The 23036-nt window shown below is 38.5% G+C and overlaps 2 protein-coding genes across 10 annotated transcripts; both read right to left on the bottom strand.

Annotated features, from left to right (window-relative positions):
- Window positions 1-157: 157 nt before the first annotated feature.
- Window positions 158-3122, bottom strand: LOC147224936 (guanylyl cyclase inhibitory protein). 4 transcript variants are annotated; one of them, XM_086163395.1, is made up of 5 exons: window positions 3001-3122; window positions 2416-2548; window positions 1759-1908; window positions 1581-1686; window positions 161-599 (listed from the first exon to the last, which is right to left on the bottom strand). In XM_086163395.1, the coding sequence occupies exons 1-5, from the start codon at window positions 3069-3071 to the stop codon at window positions 463-465; spliced, it is 597 nt and encodes a 198-aa protein (XP_086019521.1). In that variant the 5' UTR covers window positions 3072-3122; the 3' UTR covers window positions 161-462. The 4 variants fall into 4 exon arrangements, with proteins under 4 accessions (XP_086019518.1, XP_086019517.1, XP_086019521.1 ...); XM_086163392.1 differs by having other exon boundaries at window positions 158-599; window positions 1581-1908; XM_086163394.1 differs by lacking the exon at window positions 3001-3122 and having other exon boundaries at window positions 163-599; window positions 2416-2688.
- Window positions 2562-22119, bottom strand: bmal2 (basic helix-loop-helix ARNT like 2). Of its 6 annotated transcripts, none has more exons than XM_086163390.1 (17): window positions 21917-22119; window positions 15746-15875; window positions 15475-15522; window positions 15083-15124; window positions 14795-14952; window positions 14399-14478; window positions 13909-14001; window positions 10954-11071; window positions 10727-10876; window positions 10374-10617; window positions 10091-10197; window positions 9610-9760; window positions 9453-9523; window positions 9235-9349; window positions 8363-8453; window positions 7508-7607; window positions 2562-7410 (listed from the first exon to the last, which is right to left on the bottom strand). In XM_086163390.1, the coding sequence occupies exons 2-17, from the start codon at window positions 15820-15822 to the stop codon at window positions 7253-7255; spliced, it is 1803 nt and encodes a 600-aa protein (XP_086019516.1). In that variant the 5' UTR covers window positions 15823-15875; window positions 21917-22119; the 3' UTR covers window positions 2562-7252. The 6 variants fall into 6 exon arrangements, with proteins under 6 accessions (XP_086019516.1, XP_086019514.1, XP_086019513.1 ...); XM_086163388.1 differs by lacking the exon at window positions 21917-22119 and adding an exon at window positions 20998-21310 and having other exon boundaries at window positions 8375-8453; XM_086163387.1 differs by lacking the exon at window positions 21917-22119 and adding an exon at window positions 20998-21310 and having other exon boundaries at window positions 9235-9346.
- Between the last annotated feature and the right edge of the window lie 917 nt (window positions 22120-23036).

Here is a 23036-nt window from a genome sequence, read left to right as displayed (position 1 = left end):
TAGCAATTTATGGTCCTGCAACAATTCTCTCTCAAAGTTAGTAAAGTCCTGCATTACTTAGTGAAACAGATGTAATGTAACTATTCATTTATTAGTTCCAAAACTTACAAGGAAGAGTTATTTCCAGTAAATATACTCCAAACATATTCCATTACTATTGGCTGTCTAAAATCATTATCAATTAACAGTTATGGTTTATTTTATAAATCCATACATTTAGACATATAAAAACAGAAAATAATGCAACAAATATGACCAAAAAGAACAACTCATTGTAGATGTAGTAACATATGATCACAGATAACAAACCTGGAAAAAACTCTCAAAAAGATACTCGTTACAACATACATCTTTAAGACAAGTTAGACAACAGACCAAATTATAACATTTCCTGGAAATTACAGTCTCAACATGGTCTTGTTCATGTGTTTCCTCCAACTTAATAAAACAACCCACTTCAGGTCAATCATGGGTCCCCAAAGCACTGTCCCTCCTCAGGGGCCTCTCCACCCTCACTGTGCTGGGATCACATTCCAGCATCTCCCTGATCCAATCATCATCTAGCGCTCCCTCAATGAACTCTTCCAGACTGATGATGGCTGCAGACACAACAACGACATACAGGAATTACCAAACCAAGTTCACATGCTCAGGTCATTCCACTGGCCTGCATTTAAACTTCACCTAAAATGTGGACATTATTCCTTGAAAGCTGTGTGACTTTTACATTTTTTTAACTTCCGCAACTTAAACTCATATCTCTGCAACTTACACTCATAAAAGATGTGTCTTATCTAAGTTTTCAAGTTAAACTTTTTTATGGCAGCCATTTAAACATTAATGGAAACAGAACCTCTCACTGCTTTATTTATTCATTTTTTTGTTCATTTTACACATTCAGCTGCTTCACACATGATTTCGTGTGCAACCCTTTGTACATTTTTACCCGCGATTAGAAAAATAGCCTTTTCGTGTCAAACTTTGCACAAACTTCAAATCGAACTTTTTCTCTTCTCTTCTTCTCTTTCAAAAAGAAGATTGACCATTCAATTGTAATAAATTGAGAGAAAAAAATCCTTTATCAACCACAGGGAGATTACTCCAGAATGTGCACAAAGACCTTGTTCAGACAGTGTCAGAAATTAAATGAAATAAATTGATGCAGCGCAGCATCACGATGTGCAAAGAAAAATATAAGGAAAAGCTGATGGAAACAGAAAAGATTGAAAAACAGATGTGCAGCTATTTAAAGTATTGGGAAGCTGAGAGCTACATTATGAATTCTCTTCACCATCTGCTTCATTCTCCATAACTTTGCCTTGATTTACTATTCATATTCCAGTGACGGCAAAAAAGAAACCATTCAGTAAAAAATACAGGTCTGACTGCGACACATTAGGATAGTTTAAACATGTTTTTATGTGTACAAATGTTCATGGTTTTATATTGTATGTTGAGTGAAATAAAAACAGTTGTAAATCTATGAATTCACCAAAAGTCAACTTTGTTGCAGATGCTTCTTTCTCAGTTGAACTAAAGGGAACTGACTTATTCGGTCCTATTTCAATGCTATTTCTCACCGTTATTGTCTTTATCTAATTGCACAAATATTCTGTTGGTACATTCCTCAGGTGTCAGTGGGTTGGGTTTGGTTAATGCAGCAGCTAAGGTCATCTTGTAAACAGCCTGTGAAGACAAACAGAAATCACATAGAGATTCATTTTTAAAATATCGCTGAAGACAGTGGAGAACACACACCTGCATTATTCCAAGCATCTCCTCCCTTGTAATGGCACCATCACTGTCTTGGTCAAACAGCTTGAACGACCAGCGAAGCTTCTCAACAGCTGAACCTTCAATGAGCAGGCTGATGGCCATGACGTACTCTCTGAAGTCAACCACGCCATCCTGGAGCAAAGTTCCAAAATATTCGGAAAATTAATAGGAAACTACCATGAGCGAACTTCCAATCACTCATCTTTAAATCTGCATAAAGAAGAATCACCAAATTAAAACACTTGAAATTCATCCAGAAATGACATTGGAAAGTAGCAGCAACACATGTGTTATATTTTTAGATTTTTTTACATGTATAATTGAAATTACATATTTAAAAGTACATGAGTGACGTGTCAGATTTTCTAAACATATGCTGAAGGCCTCTTAATGAAAGTAGAACTCCTCCACATTATGCAGGATACTTCCACCATTTATCTTTGTTGTGAGGCAAGAACACAAGTTTCCAGTCTTTGGTAGATACCATAATGTATATGGATTTTAAAAAGGATGATCTGAATATTTTGATATTATATGTTTCCATCTTGCCCAGCTAAATTGTAAAATCATTAATTTATACCCTGTAAAGGCTACATGAATACATTTGCCTCATGTTGCCTTTAAGCCAGTGTTCCTTACCCCGTTATTGTCCAGCGTGCGGAATATCTGTTCTGCATATTCTGCTGACTCTCTGCCCACCGTGCTGTTGCAAAAATGCCTTTGAAACTCATGAAGAGTAATCAGGCCACTTGGACATTCATTAATAAACATTCTGTTACAGGACATACAAAGAGAGGATATTTTTAATTCAGAAAAAAACAATGGTTTTAAGGAAAAAAAAAACACACTATTCTTGACAGTGATAAACATCCTTTTAAATTTGGAATTAAGGTCAGCCTGTGGAAATTTCATGCGTTTAAAAGCTTGCTTACACCCTGGCACACACGTGCCAAGATAATTAGGCTTAATGACGTTGAGCCACTTTACAAGAGAGCAAAATGAAGCTTATCAGGACTGAAATCGTGGTGTTTTCCATGTATATAATCTCCCATTTTCACAAAGCAAACAACTTTTAGTTCTGAAACATGAGAAAGGAATTGAACCATAAATCTTCCAGACACTTCAGGAGCTCTGTCATCTCTTTCAACCCTCGAGTCAAACTCTGTGTAGAACAGATGATACATGTACTCTATCTTTGTTTCAAAAGCCAAATGTAAATCTTACCTAAACCATTCGTAGAGTTCTGCAACATAAGAATCTCCTCTCCCACAAGGTAGGCTTGCAACCTGGCCCATTCTATTATAGAGCAACAGCTCTGTGTCCAATCTGACTTTATACACACCAAATCCCAGCTTATGCCATGTGCAAACAACTGCCTCATCACATTTGACAAATTACTACAAGCTAATCACACCAGGGATGGAACCAAAGGGAAGGTTCTGAGTGGGTGCAGTCCTGAGTTTAATTACTTAACAAGCAGGCTGCTGCTTCTCAGTCAGCGAAGATAAGGTTGTAGGGGGGTGGGGGTGGGGTATTGATAATCTAAATTCAATGCTAAATGTCATTTACTTTTGATACAAATTTCTGGAATTAGTCACAAAAGTGCAATTTGTAGAAACAGACCAGGAAGACAACTCAGCTATAATGATAGTAGCAGCAATAATGCTGTAGAAAAATACTATAATTACTTCCTTAAAATGCCCTATATATAACAAAGGGTAAACGTATAGTGGCAGAAGACGTGTGACGAAAGCAGAACGTCAAACTCCAACGAGTCTTAAATGTCAGGGTTTTTTCCTCCTGATTTGGGACTGCAAGCATTAGCGCATGCACGGACCAGCTTTCCTCAGTGTGAAAATACAAGAAACACCATAAAATGCTACAAAATCAATCCATCCAAAAAGTCAAAGCGTAATGTCTGCCAAGTTCTCCGTCCATCGATTATCTTAATGCAAGCCAGTATTTAAGCAGTTTCACTGCTCTGGGGAAACTTAAACAGTGTAATGACAGAACAACAAGACAAAACAAGCAGCCACAGAATAAGAACCCATTGTCTTCTGGACAAGCCTGTGATTATGGCACAGCTCCACAACTCTGCATATTTGGTGAGGTCATGGGGACTGAAGTCACAATGTACATTTCTTTCTCCATCCTGGCACTACCAAACTCATGATGTTGTTAGTCTAAGATGATACACCAAATGTATCCCTTTTATAAACATGGTACAAATTATACCACAGTCAGTCAGTAACATCAAAATCTCTTTGGACACAGGCAGGAGAACGAAGTCCAGCTGAGTCCGACTGATCGATCCACTGGTTCTGTGTGATTCAAGCAAGAACTTTTGGCTGATTCACTGCATCAGTGAGCAAGAGGATTAGTTAGCTATTAGTTGGATTGATCATGTTTGTGGAAAAATTAAATATCTTTATTATATATTTAATATGTGACCATATTGTTGTAACTACATTCCATGCAGGCAAAATAATCCAGAATTATAATTTCTCACTTCAATGTACATCTCATGTACCCAGTTGGATAGACACTAACATTGTTGTTCTATCAAGCGAGGCCAATTCCAGATACTGTGGACAAATTCATAAAACAGCATAATATATTTTATAAGATAATAAAATTTATTGGCACTTTTTTCCACTAAGTGCATATCACATTTCAGAAAATATAAATAAAATTGATCATCTAAACCAGAGGATTACATTAATTCATGTCAATATGTTTCTGAGTTGGAATATAAATGTAGTTGAGTAAAAAGTCAGATGTTTCCTTCGGATGGGTATTGTGGTGGAAGCACAAAGCAGCATCAAATGGAAACTATGAATACCCAAAATGCAGTACTTGACTGAATGTACTTAATAGTTACATATAATAAATTGTTGACTATCACTGTTTGAATGTAGGTTGTGACATTGATGTCAGAACATCTAGTGCTGAGCTTTTAATGACATCTGATGTTGATATTGTTGTTGTTTTATGTAATAAAAAACCCAGGGTCTTCCAAATGTATGTATAACATGCAATTTTAACATGATTTGAAAATTATTTTATTTTAAGTCCAAAACTGGATTATAAGGTAAACCTGATTTTTATTTGCAACTGAAATGTAGCATGTATCTGGCATTTCGAGCATGAATCTAACTTAGTCTGATGTTAAATGGGTAACATCAGATGAAGCTGGTTGTTGCAAACTACTTAACAGTAAAATGTGTTGATTTCAGTTCTATTATGATAACATTTAAGTGGCTGAAATGTCAAAAATGTATGGTGCTGTGAAAAAATTAATTGGGACATACAAAGATATCAGCTGATTTATAGATGTCTTACTTCCAAATATACTGTATGTAGTCTAAAAAAAACAGGATCAGTAGGGTTCTATTCACACCTTCACCCTTTTAACTGTCCAATTTTCACAAGCGCCATTAAGCGTTCAACAGTCTCTCTCTCTCTCTCTCTCTCTCTCTCTCTCTGATTTCAAACTCAGACTGCACCATCTTGGAGCGACAGCCTTTCATAACTTGAAACAGGAGATAAGAGAACCAAAGTGCTTCCATAATTAATGGCAAATACAGAAATTTCTTTCAATCTATCTTGTAGAAACATATACTTTATGCTATTGTTTGGCAACTGCAAAGCTTAAACTTCCAATTTTTCTGAATCTTGTAAAACAATATTTTGACATAATTTGTTATATCTTTTTACATTTGTTCTTTTTTTTTTTTTTAAATCAAAGTCACCCATAAGGCCATCTGGCTGCTGCATTTGCAGCAAATCATTGACCTGCTGTCCAGCTTTGTAGTGAGGCAGAAGTCCTGCAGTCCCGTATCATCCCCATTCTAAATAACAAGTCATCGCTGTTAGTAAAATTTGAGATGTGCATCTGTTAGCATGGGCAAAACAAGGACTAGATGAGGTAAATGGCAGCAGAGTCAATACATGTGAATGACTCACCAAAATGTCATTTCACAGCTCAGATGTATTCTTCAACCAGCACGATATGCTAGTGACAAATACCCGGAAAACTGTGAGCTTACGGAATGATAACTCTGCATAGCATAATCCCTTAATACATGTATTCATGATGATGCTGTGTGCATCAGACAAGCAACATTGACATCAACATGATTCTGAAAGACCGTCAGTGCATATTACATGAATGAAAATCAAAAAATAGCTATGGCTTATTTGGAAGTTTGAACAACTGACAGCAAGTGAGAACACAAATGCATATGTGAACAACTATAGAGCCATCATCACATTCCAACATACAGAATTTGGGGAAAAGATGTAAAAAGCTTTTATCTGGGGGAGGAAAAAATACTGCTACAAGATATTGTGTCACTGCATGGGGTGGCTGTCTCAATTACTCCCTGAGTTTTCATGTCTTCAACCAGAACACTCAGAGATCAGCTTTAAACATGAATTGATAAAATATCACAGATTCCAACCTGTATTGGAGCACTTCTAAAATGATGGTTTGCTTTAAAAGTAGTTTTATTTTTCTTAAAGGTCGCTAGTCATTTGTTTGTGCACAACTAAAAATGGGTATTCTTCAAGTAATTATTTAGATAAATTATGTCAGACTGCCAAATGATGTAAAATGGCCAGAACTAATAGAAATTAAGTCCAGTGTAACCAATATCAGGGGCAAGATGTCGATGAGATTCTAAGTTTTCTAACATGTAAATGTCGTATTCATGCAAACTAACTCCTTAATGATACAGCCTTATCACAAGGTTTGCATTCATAACAAAGCCATCTTCAAGTCCAAACAAGAGAGGACGCTAACTGACTCTTTTTAATGAATAGATTCAGAGTCTGACAAGTTAAGAGAAAGTGATACGAGGCGAATCTCTGTGTGAGAGGTTATGGAAGTGTGGTGTGCCGTGGTACATTGGCTACCTACGGTTTGGATCCTGAGGGGGTCACAGAGAGGAACAAGGTCTTCCCCTATTTTTCTCATATACATACAGTACCTAATGAAATCTGATAAAGAACTAGAATTAAATTCAGTGCATTTTTTTTGCATCACTCCCACGGTCTGTTCAAGTCTGGTGAAAAAAATATAGCAGGAGTCCCGAGGTTTTGCACATCTTGTCACTGTTTTCAATGTTCATGGGTTCTTCCATCTAGTGAGCCCTCTTTCAATGAAACAGAAGATGTCAGTAAATGTGATGAATGCAGTGAGGACCAGCATTTCTGGGCAGGCAGACTGCTGTAAGGCTTCAGAGGCACATGCACTTTCTGAGGAGGGAAAGCAGGTGTCCCTTATTGTCGCCCACCCCACTACCTGTTAGAACAGCCACTCAAAGACTAAACAGCTTATGTGAGTAATAAATAAAAAAGTCTTTTAGAAAAAGAATGCTCTAACTCAGAGTGAGCATTCAAACAGTTCCTGTCTTGTTCTTAAAAACTGACCAAGTTTTTGAGTGTCACTGCATCACACTTTAAGAGGGGGATTCTATAAAGACCAGTGCATCTCTTCAAAGTCCACTGCCTCGCTCAAGTTTGTGTCTGTCTCCAGGAGGCTCATGATCACTGCCATGGCTGCTTCATCGTTGCTAAGACTACTAAGGCCTGGTCCAACCACACTGTCCAAGTCCAGCTGGGAAGTCTCTCCTGTGTCGGGAAAGTTAATGAGAGTTGTATGTGAAGAGAAATGACATACAACAGTTCTGCAATACTGTAAAACTGCAAGTTTAGGAGCGGAAATTACCCATGAGTGTTTCTCCTCCTGAGAATGTAGCTCCCTGGGGCTCATCCTCTGAGCTGGACTTTTCTGGCATTTCTATGACTGCTGCCTCCCCGTTTGGCACCTTGTGAGCAGAAAAAATGGTGAGAGAAATTTACACCCCTCTTAAACAAATGGATTAAACTTTCATCACTGTTACATCAACCCCATGGGCCAGTTGGACTGCTGCTTTGCTGATTTCTTGTGGGGGATCATCAGCCTTAGTGATTGATCAAGTCAGAGCGAAGCTCTTAGATTTTGCTTTAATGTAAAAGCACTCCGCCTCTGTTGGTTTACAAGGTACTAGGGTGAATTATATTTCTGATCATTATTTCCATATATAATAGTGTCCATTCAGGAATAAATTATGTCTATTGCATATGAAAAAGATGAATGCAGATGCTCTTATAATGTGTTTTATTGCAACAGGTTTGGAGATGTCTTTGCATTGTTGTCCAACTAACTATATTTACAAGCACAGTTGTAAGTAAAGTTGCAAGTTGCAAGTAAAAGTTGACTAATTTCCAATTTCCCCATGGCCTTTTACTGTGATTTTGAAAATATAGAACATTGTGCATGCAAGTCAAAGGAAAATAAATGACCTGCATGCAGAATCTACATTTGTGGATCAGTATTTTAAGACTTATAAAAATCCAAATAATTATTTGCTTAAATACATTGTCTTGCCCTAAAAAGACAGATTTTACATCTGAGTTTGATCAAAAATCCTTTCACAAACTAACAACAAGGCGTAGCAACAAAGGACAAATAAGGAAAATCCACTTACTAGAGACTGCTACTACAAAGGTAAGGAAAAGTTTTGCATTTGCAAAAACTTACATTGTTGCTTACTTGATTGTGAGTTTGAGGAGACTTGTCCTGTGGTAGATTGAATGGGCTGACGTTCCCACTGGAAGGTGATGGGTTCATTCTAAAGTAAAACAAAATAATTCAGATCAGCATCAATCTGCACAAAAAGCAGAGGCGCCTGTGGCAACATTAATCCCTTATGATTGAAAGGAACACTGTGGGACAGAAAAGGAAAGGATGAAGTGTTGAAACCCTGAGTTCCAATCTCGGCAATTCCAGCAGGGGGTGGCTAATTTTTGTTTTTTAATATTCTCCCTCTTCAGTAAAAGTGCACAGTGTATGATGAAGCAAGATTTCAGCCTAAGGGAACTTTTCCATCTGTAGTCCATCAGTCCAGACACTAAGATGAAAATAAAAAAAAAAAAAAGGAAAATACAATTTAAGGGGTAAGCGAATACTTAGTCCACAATCACAATGGAATTTCTTTTAAGCACCTCTTAAAAAGTTAATTTTTAGAAGAATAGTATTAATTGAAGGCTTCAACTGTTTGAATGGGTAGAATTGTAGGTTGGTATTAATGGGGGACTTTAACATGAACATTTCCTAAGATGTTGGCATACTAGAAAATTGGATGAAATTAAATGAATAGAAAAAAGTCCTAAAATGGAGTTAGCCTTGATTTATCAGCTTTTTCATTTAAAGGCCTCTAAAAAGGAGAATTAACTACATTAAAATAATTAGTTTCTTTATTTTGGTGTTCACGTTGCGGTATCCAAAGAAGTAATTTTTGTGGGTGTTGAAAAATCAGTTTCCTAAAACAACATTAGGAAAAAGGTCATTAACATGATGAAAATAGACAACAACACACTGGAGCAATTAAAAGTGGATTTAGATGTTCTGACCTGTTAAAATCAAGCAGCTCGTTGGCAATCTGTGTCCCGATGCTTCCGGCATATATCATAGTCCCAGGGTTAGTCGAGATTCCTGGAATGATTGGAAGGGACTTCTTGCCATCTTCTTCAAAAAAGAGATAGAAAATTAACAATTATGAGAAAATCTTCACCTTCCCTTCGGACATCATAATGTCCCCATAAAGTTGTGATGTTGCATGTCAACCAACCCTCTGAAGTCTTGGAATTGGCAGATCGATCGGTTTTGCTTGCTGACCGACTTGTTCGACTATGATCGTGCCTGCCACAAGATAGGAAAACAGGAGCTGATAAAGCTACATCCGACACAGAAACACAATAAACAGAAAACGTGAAGCGTACACTCACGATAGAACTGTATTTGTTGACACTATGTATTCTACTTCTTTGGTCCATGGATTCACAAAACTAAACCACTGACTTTGCAGGGTGACAAAGGACCCATATTTTGTTTTAAACTTGTAGCGGTTTGTCTCTATTTTCTCTTTGCTTCTCAGCACTGTGGAAAAGAAACAGAGGATGAGCTTAAGGCAATAAACATATACTTGTACTGTATATACAAAGAACTTCCTCAGGAATGAGTTTAAAGTAAAAATACTACCAATAACAAAATAATCTTTGGTTTAGGACAAAGACCAAAAAAAAAACCACAATGGCATAAACCATCCAGATTCTATAAATTTGGTATATTAGCGACTGATCAATAGTGACTGTCGAATATTTTATTGCCTTGAAAGTTAAAATATTCTTCAAATGGCCTCCAAAATGAAGGAGACCTCAATGTATCTGATGATGGGTTCAAATCACACACATTGAAAAAGAATCTTACCTTTCCGATGTCTATCAGCTAAATGAGGCAAGTCGTCTTGATGGAAGTACTCATAGCATGAGGTCCCAAGCAATTCTTGAGGAAGATATCCCAGGATGGTGGTTGCTCTGTGAAATAAAAGTTTTGCATTTTTATCTAGAATACTTCCAAAATACTTTTTCTCTGGAATTATTCTATAGTTTGCATGATTCACAGAACTGCAACAGAGATAGCTGTGACTGTACCAAGCTTAAAGACAATACCAGACAGGAAACATCAGGGCCTTAATGAAACTCAATTTTACCTTTGATCGACAAAGGTAAACTTGCCATCCATGGCATAGCGTGTAATGAACTCTGTGGGTTTGACTCGGAATTCTCCATTAACTTGAGGCAATGAGTGGGAGTGGATGCGTCCCACAGCGACGAGACAGCTGAAGTGGGAGCTTTCCTGCTTGTCTGCCTCCCCCTCCCCCTCGGCTCCCAGCTGACTGGAAGGCCAGCTGCGCATGTAGCCTGTACAGTGGACCGTGCAGTACTTCTGTGACTCTGTTGGCAAATGTAGACATTGAACATAAATGCAACCAAACCACATACCACTTGTCGACTGCATCTATAGCTCTTGCAAATGTATCTGCCTGCAGAATAACATCCCTACCTTTCTTTTTTGAGGTGCTGGCTTGGAATTCCTTTTCCTCCACTTTAACAGAGGTTTTGTTGCATTTCATGCGGCAGAAGAAAGAGCGCCTGGCACCCGAACACAGTCGTGCTGCACCGACTGGGAGATCAGCCTGGACCTGCAGACCAGCTGGTACATGAGACAGATAAACGTAAGACTCTATCTTCCACAAACGCACACCGAAACAATTAAAATATCTGCTTTACTTTTAGCATCTATTAGTCGTTCACGAGGGTATAATTCAGAAGCAGATAGCTGCTCTTTCACTTTTCCCATATCCTTTGGGTGAATGTAATCAAACAAGCTCTGTCCAATTAGCTCCACCTGTAAAAAGAAAAACACAAAGCTTATCAAACTAAACATGGCGCCTCAGCAAATGTAAAAAAAAAAATCCAAACAAAACCTGTGTGTAGCTAAAGCAATTCTTATTGAACATTAGCAAAATTTTTGATGACAGGCTTGGTGTTAAATAAACATGGAGGTGGGTTTAATAGAAATTGGAATGTGGAGGAAACAATATCTACACTATGTGGAAGCTTTTTTTGAAACATCCTTCCAGCACTAGTTGAAAATTAATACACTGGTGCCAAAACGCCAGACTGAGGTTTGAGACAATATACATACTGCTTTTTCTACATACAAAATTGCTAGTGACTGTTCAAATTTTACAGAGACAGACGGGGCTTTTAAGCAGATGCGATGTCCATATCAAACAAGTCTTCTTCTTCTCCTTTCAGCTTTTCCCGTCAGGGGTCGCCACAGTGAGTCAACCTTCCCTATTTAACCCTATTCTCTGCATCCTCCTCTCTTACACCAACTACCTCCATATCCTCTCTCACTACGTCCATAAATCTTCTCTTTGGTCTTCCTTGAGACCTCCTCCCTGGAAGCTCCAATTCTAGCATCCGTCTACCAATATAACTACTATCCCTCCTTTGTACATGACCGAAACATCTCAGATGGACTCATTCCTGATCCTAATCATCCTGTTCACTCCCAAAGAGAACCTTAGTATCTTCATCTCTGCGACCTCTAACTCTGCGTCCTGTCTTTTCATCATTGTAACTGTTTCTAGGCCATACAGCATCTCTGGTCTCGCCACTGTCTTGTACACCTTTCCTTTCATTCTGGCTGATACATTTCTATCACAAAGCACCCCTGACACTTATCTCCACCCATTCCAGCCTGCTTGAACACGTCTCTTCACCTCTTTTCCTCACTCTCCGCTGCTCAGGACTGTTGACCTCAAGTACCTGAAATCCTCCAACTTCTTGATCTCCACTCCCTGTAACCTCACCATTCCACCAGGGTTCCTCTTATTCACATACATATACTCTGTCTTGCTGTGACTAACCTGCATTTCTGTCCATTCTAAAGCATACTTCTACCTCTAGATTTTCCTCAACCTGTTCCCTGCTCGCACTATAGATCACAATGTCATCTGCAAACATCATGACCCATGGATATTCCTGTCTAACCTCATCTGTCAGCTTGTCCATCACCATTGTGAACAAGAAGGGCTCAGAGATAATCCCTGATGGGAGTCCCACCTCCACCTTGAACTTCTCTGCGACCACTACAGCACACCGCACCACTGTCTCAGTAGCATACATGTCCTGCACCAGTCTAAGATATTTCTCTGCCACTCCAGACTTCCTCATACAATACCAGAGTTTCTCTTTTGGCGCCCTGTCGTATGCTTTTTCTAGGTCTACAAAAACACAATGCAACTCCCTCTGGCCTTCTCTGTACTTCTCTATTAGCATTCTCAAAGCAAATACTGCATCTGAAGTACTCTTTCTAGGCATGAAGCCATATTGCTGTTCATAAATGCTGACTTCTGCTCTCAGTCTAGTTTGCAATACTCTTTCCCATAACATCATTGTATGGCTCATCAACTTCATTCCGCTATATTTGCCGCAATTCTGCACATCCCCCTTATTCTTAAAACTGGGCACCATTACTCTTCATCTCCATTCTTCAGGTATCCTCTCACTCTCTACGATTTAGATATATCTATAGATATATCTAAAATATATCTCTCTAAGATAAGATGAATAATATAGTCAGATAACTCTACGGCTGCGACTCCTAGACACTTCCACACCTCCACAAGTACATCATCAGGACCAACTGCTCTTCATCCTCCTCAATGCCTTCCTCACTTCACTTTTCCTTATCTCTTCTGTGGTCTACAATAGTCACCTCTTCTACCCTCGCCTCTCTTTCTTTTTCCACATTCATCAGCTCTTCAAAGTACTCTTTCCATCTTCCCATCACTCTTCTAACATTTGTCAATACATTTCCCTCTCTATCCTCAATCACCCAGACCTGTTGTACGTCCTTTCCATCTCTATCTCTCTGTTTCGCCAACCTGTATACATCATTCTCTCCCTCCTTACTGTCCAACCAACCATACAAGTCATTGTGCGCCCTTTGTTTTGCCTTTGCTACCTCTATATTTACCTTACTCTGTATCTCCCTGTACTCCTGTCTGTTCTCTTCAGTCCACTCAGTGTCCCACTTCTTTACAAGTCAAGTGTAAATAATGGAATCGGCAGTGCGGGCATTATGCATCATGAAATTATTTCAAAATTGCTACGCCAGTGATTTCAACCTTGTATGGTCTGGAGCAGTTTTCATATCATTGTAAATTGGCAATAAACAGCCCTCTGTTATCTCTGTGATGGTTCGTTAAAATCAACAAACTGATTTATAGGTCAGGCCCCAGTTGACTTGGAAATTCTTAACTTTCATCAAAGCAATCAGATGTGTCTGTTGAAGACAACAGCTCTATGAAAACCCTTTCAGACTTTGAGGTGTTTTCTAAGTAATACAGGCACTCACATGAAGATATACAATACAACAAACAGACTAGCAAATACTATGAGGATTAAAAATTCCTAAATTTTTTTTTTTTTTTACAAATTAACAGTGCCATTTGAACGCAAGTAAACATACAAATGTACGAAATGTTCTGTGCTTTTAAAATTCAATCTTGCAAATATAGCAAGGCATACTGGTTTCATAAAGTGTCTATGTGTAATCTGAAGGCAAATGTGGTGCTGCAGGCCCACATACAGCTGGTGGGCTGATTCCAGGAGGAAACAACCCATCTGGTGTGTTGGGGGGTTTCATATGAGCAAAGATGAGACTGTTACCCGACTATAGTTTAATATCTTCGTGACGGACTCTGAGACAAAAACTATTTTCCCACGATCACAGCCCACTACAAACAGGAACCCATCTGCAGCCTGCAAAAAAATAAATAAATATAAATAAAAAAGATAGAAAAGGAAAAAAAAGGTCTGTTGTGATTCCAATATCAAAATAAAATTTGAACTATACATGCACTTTTCTCATCATACTGTTAGTATAGTTATTATCAAGTGAATTTAGAGGATGACAATACAAAGAGGGTTGCTGTATATTAATTATCCGACAAACAGACCCAACAGTAAAACTAGTCCAATGATGTACAATCGTTGTTAGCTATGACACTCAATCAAATGTTTCAGAAAGACAAAAAGATGTGCTTGGCTTTATATCAAGGCTTTATACTAAGATATCATCTTAAAAGTAAAATAAGTGTTGTATTACATTAGCAGTTTCACAAAAATGAGCAGTTAGTTGCAACTGATGGTTTTTAACCTCAAGAACAAGGTGCTTGAGCTCCTCATCAGGAAGGAATGACGGTTTGTAGTTGGTTTCAGAAAAGGAGCTTGCTGAACCTAAAGACAAAAAAATATAACAGTGTAAATAAATTATATTTACATAAAATTACTGTATGTCTTTTCATTCATACTACTTTTCACATGGGCATCAATTCAAAATACTATTTAATATTTTAATCCCAAGTGAATTCTTTGGATCTAGTACTCTCATAGTTTGGAAAACAAAATGTATAGATTTTTGCCGATGCGAAAACATCTCTATTTAGAAAAGTACACTTTTGTGTACCAGCACAATGGTGGCAAAAACTACAAAAACAATTCTTAAATTTATAATAAATCATATTTATGACCAACTCTTCCATTTATATGGTACCTTTGAGAGACTTGAGGTGCTGGACAGCCATTCTGAGCACAGTGAGTTTGTCCAGCTTACGCGACATAGGGTTACATGTAGGAATCATGGCTGAGAGCTTGTCAATTAGATTATTCATTTTGTCTCGTCTTCGCTTCTCGATTTGGCTGTGCGGTTCCCTGAAAACATAAAATGCAGAGTAACCGTGTATACGCCTTTCACAGAGTAGATCGTGTCTACAGTTTTTCTGAAATGCTGCAAACACAAACTTAGTTTATATAGAGATCAAATTGGTGGTGTCCAACCAACCTGAAGCATTTTATTTTGACATGTTGGTCCTCTCCATCTGACCTGTACAAGAAGAAAACAAAAACAAAACATAGTCATGTATTCATGACAAAACTAATGCAAGGAGATAACTCTGAGAAAACTCTGGAAAGGTGGAGCATAGCTGACAGGCCAAACATGGAATTTAATTTGGTTTGACATCCATCGCTTCAAAGGTCAGAGCCCGTGCTCTCGACCAGAACTTGTTTCCTTAACTTGCTTCTTCCGCCTTCCTGAAACCCCTTTGACAACAATACTGAAGGACATGTTGCAAAAATACAAAGGATGACATTCAACATCACAGGTCACTGGGGTCTGCATCGGTACAACCTGTAGATACACTTCCACAAACTGCATGTCAAGCTAGCACCTACCCGTCATCTTCCATATCTGCATCAGTAATGGAAACAGATTTTGAATCTCTGTGAAGAAAAATAGGAGTAACAGTTAGTACAAACTATCAACGTTACTTAATTGATGACTTTTTTTCTGAAGGGAATAATTAAGAAAGTAAGAGAAATAAAAAAAAATCCTAAACAATGGTCACAGTGATAATTTAATGTAAGTGTAATTGTTAGCACCCCTGGTGAGAATACTAAATTTTTTCATCCAGTAGTGAGAAAACCACTGAGGAGTGATACTTACAGGTTGTCCAAGCTGCCCTTGCGCTTCCGGGGCATCTCCATGCTCAAGGATATGCTAGCAACTGAGGATGAAGTCATCAGGCTGGGCAGAGAGACAGAGGTTGTTTGGTTCTCCTCAACCAGCACATCTTCTGAAAACACACAACATGCAAGTAGGTCTCATTTACTGGACTCACTTTGAAAAATTTCATTGCTTGAAATCTGCATCCAGGATTGAGACTCTTGTTAAAATGAGGAAACTATTTTAAATTACTATGAGTAAAAAAAAAAAAAAAGAAATGTATGGTGGGGGGATACACATACATACATACAAGCATACATACATACAAACATACATACAAACACACCTACATATGTATATGGGGAGGATGTATTGAAGAAACCTCATCTGATAAAGAAGATAGTTCTTGACAAATTAGCAATACCATGAACAGAAGTACACTACATGTCTCTTTTGGGCATTAATGTTTGTGTAACTGTTCAAACAGTACCTCTTATTGAAAGTTGGCTTCAGACAGTTGGCTTGTCAGCCTTATATGAGGCCAACAAACAAAAATCTATCATCACATTAGCAATTAATATATTGATTAGTTTTAACTATTTTATAGTAATGTAAAACAATGAGGGCGACTAATCTGATCTTTCTGTCTGCAACCAGCAATAGTAATTCAACTAGCAAGGCAAATCCGCATTTCAAAGTCCCTGTGCGGAAAATAGGGAGGCCTGGAATCTATATAATACGGGAAGCTGCTTTCCGTCTGTTGGTCAGATGGGTTTTTGGAAAAGATATGTGTATTGTCTTCAGTCCTGACATAGACCAGATTTTCCTCTAAATCGGTATAAATAGGCCCAGCCATGGGTGCATATAAAGGACATAACAATGATTTAGCAATAATTATTTTGCGCTACATATTGGATGCTACACATCAAGGTAAATTTGAATAATCATCAATGAAGTGAATTGATACATTTTTTAGTACCGGCTTGATGACAATCAACATTGACCACAGATTCAGAATTATCAGTTGCCAAAGCCAGTGCTTGCTGGGATTTTCAGGTCTCATTTATTTTGGGTTGTAAATGCAGCCCACTTCGTCTTGTTTTGATGTCTCCTAATTAGTCTCCCTTTTTTCCCAGGACAAGACATGGCCAATGCACTGCTGTTTCACGCTAAGTGGAATAAACAGTGATTTGGTCTTTGTTGATGGATGTGATGTAAATGTTAACATTTATCCGATTATTCAATAGAGATCCATTCATGAGCAGTCTCTTCAAGACATTTGACAGGTAGACATGAAAACTCAAGAATTTACAGAGTTGCACTTCTGCTCATTTCATCAAAACCATTTTATTGTCAGACAGACAGTCATTATCCAAAACTGGACATGGAATCTGTTAATATTTCTTTTTTTTTTAAGGATACAATAATCAAAACCATGCCGTAGAGACTGTAGCCTAGCAACTGTTACTACGCACCAGCAGGTATCTCTCAAAACCTCCATTGTCACTTAACAGCGTCTCAGCCTCAGCAACAAGGAAAGACTGTTTCAAAAGGAAAGTACTTTTTAAACAGCAGACCACTCAGGGCTCTTGAACTAAACCAAGCAATTTCAATGCCTGCACTAGTGTTGACTACGGATGTTACAATACAGCCATCTAAAAGAATATATTGATAAATAATTAATAATGGATGGAAATTCTTTAAAATGATTGATCAAATTGTTTGCCTTCTTTAGTCTTTGATATAGCATAATCTTTCAAATAAATCACAATCAAATTAATAAGTATGATGTAAGAATTAGTATTCCCTTTAAAAATCATAGATAGTGTTAATGAAATAACAGAACCATTAAAAAGGTCAGCATTAAAATGTATTTATATACTCATGAAGCCCCAATGCTATTAACTGATTTTTTTAAAGGTTAATTTTCCTATATTTTGAAAATGTGTGTAGAGGTTCTCAGTCATTCAGGTCATGGTGATTTTTTTTGTCAAAATCTTCTGGTCATGGCAACTGAACTTGATTTTCAGAAGAACATAAGAAACTCAAGTTCAGGTGCCACGACAAGAAGAGTTTGACAAAAATGTATGTAGATGATGCATTATTTAATCTGAGGCCAAAGAAATCCCCAAAAATATCTGTGATGAATGACCATGAAAGCAAATAGAAAGATGGATGATTCTCACAAAGGAATGCAAAGGGAACCTTCCTTGATGAATGAAAACTTCAATTAACAAACTACAAACACCAGTTCTGTTTTGTCCCTCATTTTAAAACGAGTCTGAAGCAGCAGATACAAAGACACTGATCTGATTCTTTTCCAGTTCCTCAGAATCATAATTATCTTCCTATTACAAGATAACAAAAGCACACAATGTGATGAGGGTCAATATTGTTACCACAATATTTTCCTTCCAGCTCTCAGTAATAGCAGCAACTGCTAAATAAAAGAATCAACATCAGATTATCACTATTATTCTATATTCTACTGTATGAGTATAACGTAGGTGGTGACTAGCATAGCTGCAATGATGGTGATGTGCAGAAAAGAAACCTGAGAGAACAGAGGCAAGCTGACCAAACGTGGCAGATATCCTATTTTTAACTCGTTTCCACAAACACAGTGACCTAAATAGCAATTAACAGATCAGCAACAGCCTGATTTTTAATCCCGCTCTCCCTGTCATGATCTACTGGATAACCAGGTTAAAGAGGAGGCAGCCAGATGACAGCTCATCCCGACCTGCAAGATCCCTCTCTCCCACATGTTCATTACCTTGTTCATTCACTCATCGCTTGAATGAGCTTCAACTTCTCTGACCTTAGGTCCAGTTGATACTTATCACTTTGTTGCCAAGCCTTGACTGAAAAGGACTAATGATTTATGAAACCATAATTTAAAATCTAACTTAAAAAAAATCAGGCATGTTATAATCAAGCCAAACTTCCAGGCTGTTAAATTATACAGGGCATAACAACAATTTATGCAAAACAACAAAGAACAAACTGATCAAGCATGAACTACAGCTACCAACCATTTGACTTTTCTAAGTGAATGACACACACCTACCCCTTTTTCAGGAAGTCCACACAAAGGGAATTCTGGCACCTGTCCTGAACTTGATTTAAAAAAAAACAACAAAAAAAACCTGGATGCTTACTCAGTAGAATTTAGTGCTCTGTTCAGGTATACAAGCTAAAACAACAATATGGACCATTATTTTTGGATAAACATGTAGTTGATTTCAAAACCAGTTTTCTTATTTGTAAACTTGCTCTATTACTGAACTGCGCTGAATTGAATGGGCACAGATTCAGACCCACTATGGAAACACCTTATAATAACATAATAATAATAATAATAATTGGAAATAACTGTGTTGCCACATGCCGGAGAGCCATTTGAATAGCATTGACACTGCTTTCGCAGTGTGATGATGTAAACCCCGCCACACATTGCTGATTCAAGGTTGAAAGAAAATATCTAAATGTTATTTGACAAGATTAATGAACAAACTTTTTTCCAAAATGGCCTAATTCAAAATCCAAGATTTATTGACACTGTAATTGAAGTTACACATTGTCGTTACCTATTTAAACCATTGGCCTACAGAAACGAGATTTAGTTTTGGCTTCACTATCAAAAGTCAACATATTGTCAAACTTACAAGCATGATTAGAGGATTTTGTCACCATGCCACGCATTTAACAATATGACACATGATTTACTAAAATCTGAATGATGCATCAATGAAAGTGACGCAGCGTGTTGGTTGAGGGTTTCCTGTTCAGTTTATTATAATGAGCAGGTGGATTTATATTTATGCCGAAAACCAAAGCAGACCACTCTTATTGCACACAACTGCTTATTACTGTCAATATAATTAGACAAACAAACATGAATTAAGAAACACGTGCACCACATGTGACATTTAGTTAAAATTAGCTGCTTTTAAAAAAACAAACGCATAATAATTTACTTGTGCATATGGAATATAATATTGAGCAATTAAGTGATGTTTCTGGAGTATAACCTATATTTTGTGTAACTATCGTATCACCATTGAGTGACAAAAGGCCCTGGATTAACTCTGACACACATAATATTTCATTCTCTGGGACAAAGTATCCGGGCACAGGATTCATTTCCCGGCGTCACGTTTGTCGTTTCTATCCAAAATCTAATTACGTTTCTTTTTTGGGCCCGGGGTTCATCACAAGTGTCATCAACAACCCCCCCCCCCCCCCCCCCCCCCCCCCAAAAGTGCCGCTTCTCAGTATAATTAATTCAGAACTGTGGCGACGTTAGAAACCTGGTTCAGATCCATTGAGTCTGCATTGAACCAGAAGGTTCCCCACATCCCAACGACTCGTTCGGGGGGTTCATAAGTCTATTTAAATACGAATAGGTTCGTTCGTTCCGGCGTTTTGTTGTCGTATCTCTCCCTCTCTCCGTGAGTGTGTGCGTGTGTGTGTGTGTGTGTGTGTGTGTGTGCGTGTGTGTGTGTGACTCAAGTTAAACTTCTTCGGACAAGCGAAGGACACTTGTTTGAACAGTTTGCGTCCTGTTGAATCGTCACGGAGATGTTCGGTCGTTGGCTAAAGCTCCGGCCGAGAGCCTGATGGCGGGTTGCAGAAACTCCATCCGGGCTTACGCCTGATATGTGAGCGTTTGAGCCGCTTCGACTGTCGGCTAGAATAACTATTTCGGAGTCCAGTGCTTGAAACGTCGGCAAATTTCAAACACGACGTGTCCGTACCAGAAAACGTGGGGGAAATGGTCCGTTTACTTTTGCAGGGAGAGAGGAGTGGGTTACGAAAACCCGTCCGAACCGTCTTCTGACTGGAGAAGCCGCGGGTAAACAGGCCCTGCTACCGCTGCTAAGCTAACATTGGATTTCGCTCTTAAGGGCGTACTTGTCATAAACAGACAGCGTCTCGTTTCAATGTAAATATCCAGAAGGGCGAGCACACTCGTCTAAATTCAACACGAAGCGCTGTCTCGGCCGAAAACAACGTCGTGCGGCGGTAACGTTATATAAATGGCGTAGAGGACGTGTTTGCTCTACTGATCTACTGACCTAGTTTTTTGGGATAGCGCAAAGTTCCGGGCGATTGTTGACTAACTGGCCGAACGCAAACCGCATCCTCTCGCTTTCACACGCAAATTCCGAACACCCCCTCCCGCACGTCGCGTCATCTGTACTGGTTCATTCACAGTCCGAGAAATGCATCGGGAGCAAACAAGTTACCTGCCGGTTCTCCTCCCGCTCTGTCACCGCCGCCGGCCGCCGCATTCCTGGCCGACATGGCTGGAGCCGGAGCCGGTGCGCTGGGGCCCGCGACCTCGCCAATGCATGGATGAGGCGGTCCGATCCTCCGGGATGCTGCGGCGTTGACAGGACGGGTAGCGCGGGAGTCGAGACAGGGGCAGTGCGCTACGGACAAACCTGCCCTTTCCCTCCCCTTTCTCCCTAACCCACGAATATACGGTAAAGACAAGGGTGCGAAGCGTGCACGGATGCCGCGGCGGCGTTGTGTTCAGGACAGTGTGGAGAAATGGAAACGCGGAAGGCGAGAGGCGCAGTCTCCTCCTACGACAGCGCACCGGGGGATCTCCCCGCACTCTAAGTGCTCTCACCAGCTCTCGAAACTAATTCATTGATACATACATACAGCATATAAATATCCCATATCCAAACAAGTATTCCATATGTTTTCCAACAGAACGATCGAGTTAAACACTATTTGGAAAAAAACATATTAATCAAATATTTTTTCCTTCTACGTCGAAAGCAATCCAGTGCAGTGTTTGTCTAAACTCCAGAACTTTTTACACAAGAATTCTATTTTTAAGCTTAATGCTACAGGTGTATTTTTATTGGAAAACTTATACATCAAAACATGCCCTGATTCCGATAGCGCTTACTTCTTCTAAACATGCCCCTTCCTCCCACACGCTCTTTTTCAGTAATTTATTAAATCAGCTTAAATAAAACACCAGCGCGTACATGAGATTACGAACGCGCACACACGGACACACACATTATCCTCATCGTCATCACCACCGTCAAAGCATCATAGGGGAAATAGATACAAAAAAATCTTGAAAACACATTTCGATGGCGTATAATTAAACGAAATCACAACTGTAAAAGAGTTAATTCCTACCAAGTATTGAGGGCTGTTGGTTTGAATCCTGGCAGTTCCCCTCCGATTCAGTAGGCGGCGGAAGGTTCGACTTTGCGCCAGTTTAGTCGTCACGGTGTCGTGAGGGCGATACCAACATGTTTCCTTCCGATACGATACCGTTAATGGTATGCTTCCATCGTTACAATCACGCTACATCGCTACCAGGCAAGGATGGAGATGTTTCCCCTCGCAAGTGTGCCTGTAAAATGTTAGTTTATCCCCGTTTAAACTATATTAAAAGTTAGCTAATTTTAGCATTACATGCTAGCTAACGTCATAAAGGACAATTCAGGTCAACGTTCTCATGAGCCTGAACGGTCCTATCGGAATCTCGGAGTTGGCTCGTGAGCACACCTGCCATCCAATCAGCTCGCTGGTACACGTTGCTGTTCAGAAAACGTCACTTATTATTATCATTATTATTGTTATTATTATTATTATTATTATTATTATTATTATTATTATTATTATTAATGATAATAATAATAATAATAATATTGCTGTTGTTGTTTTTGTTTTGTTTTTGTTGTTGTTGTTTTTGTTTTGTTAGTATTATTAGTAGTCGTACTAGTAGTAGTTTTATTGGTGGCAGTAGTGGTGGTGGTAGATTTAGAATCTTATTTTAAATACAGTTCTTGGGTGTATTCATGATGGTTATTATTGACAGTTAAAAATTTGATTATTAAAAGTTTTATTTCAATTACTGAAAATATGAACCAAAATATTAATGTATTGAGCTCCAGCCATCAATTAGGTTAAAAATGACAATGTATTCTGGATTCCAGAATACATAGTCATAGTCAGTTGGAAGCCAAACGATGATTCAATTGAGGAAATCTCAAAGATCATTTTTGCCTGATAAATCTTGGCTATGAGGAGTGTTGAATAAAAATATGTATTTTCTCAGGTTGGTTTGCAATATTTTTTGTATCAGTTATTAAATATGTGATGCTTTTATCTCCTTAGTTTCTTTTGAGAAAAATTAAAGTAAGTAAAATTTGAAAAAGAAAAACAACAACAATAACAACAACAAGATTCTATCTGGAATTTATTTTGATTGGGAAAGGGACAAAGTGCATTCTCACAAGGGTTAAATTTC

The sequence above is a fragment of the Fistularia commersonii genome, chromosome 17 (genome assembly GCF_037954325.1).
Source record: "Fistularia commersonii isolate RoL2024-O1a breed Wild chromosome 17, RoL_Fcom_v1.0, whole genome shotgun sequence".
NCBI classification, from domain to species: domain Eukaryota; kingdom Metazoa; phylum Chordata; class Actinopteri; order Syngnathiformes; family Fistulariidae; genus Fistularia; species Fistularia commersonii.
The sequence above is the reverse complement of the archived record's forward strand: the minus strand, read 5'-3'. Positions and strand labels throughout refer to the sequence as shown.

Coding starts and splice junctions, on each gene's coding strand:
- bmal2 (XM_086163385.1), bottom strand. CDS start 21,055: ATGTCGGCCAGGAATGCGGCGGCCGGCGGCGGTGACAGAGCGGGAGGA. Junction 15,523..15,745: donor AAGGGCAGCTTGGACAACCT/GTAAGTATCACT, acceptor TTTTCTTCACAG/AGATTCAAAATCTGTTTCCA. Junction 14,953..15,082: donor GTCAAAATAAAATGCTTCAG/GTTGGTTGGACA, acceptor TTATGTTTTCAG/GGAACCGCACAGCCAAATCG.
- LOC147224936 (XM_086163391.1), bottom strand. CDS start 2,688: ATGAAATTTCCACAGGCTGACCTTAATTCCAAATTTAAAAGGATGTTT. Junction 1,909..2,415: donor GCACGCTGGACAATAACGGG/GTAAGGAACACT, acceptor ACTTTGCTCCAG/GATGGCGTGGTTGACTTCAG. Junction 600..1,580: donor ATTAGATAAAGACAATAACG/GTGAGAAATAGC, acceptor TTGTGTCTGCAG/CCATCATCAGTCTGGAAGAG.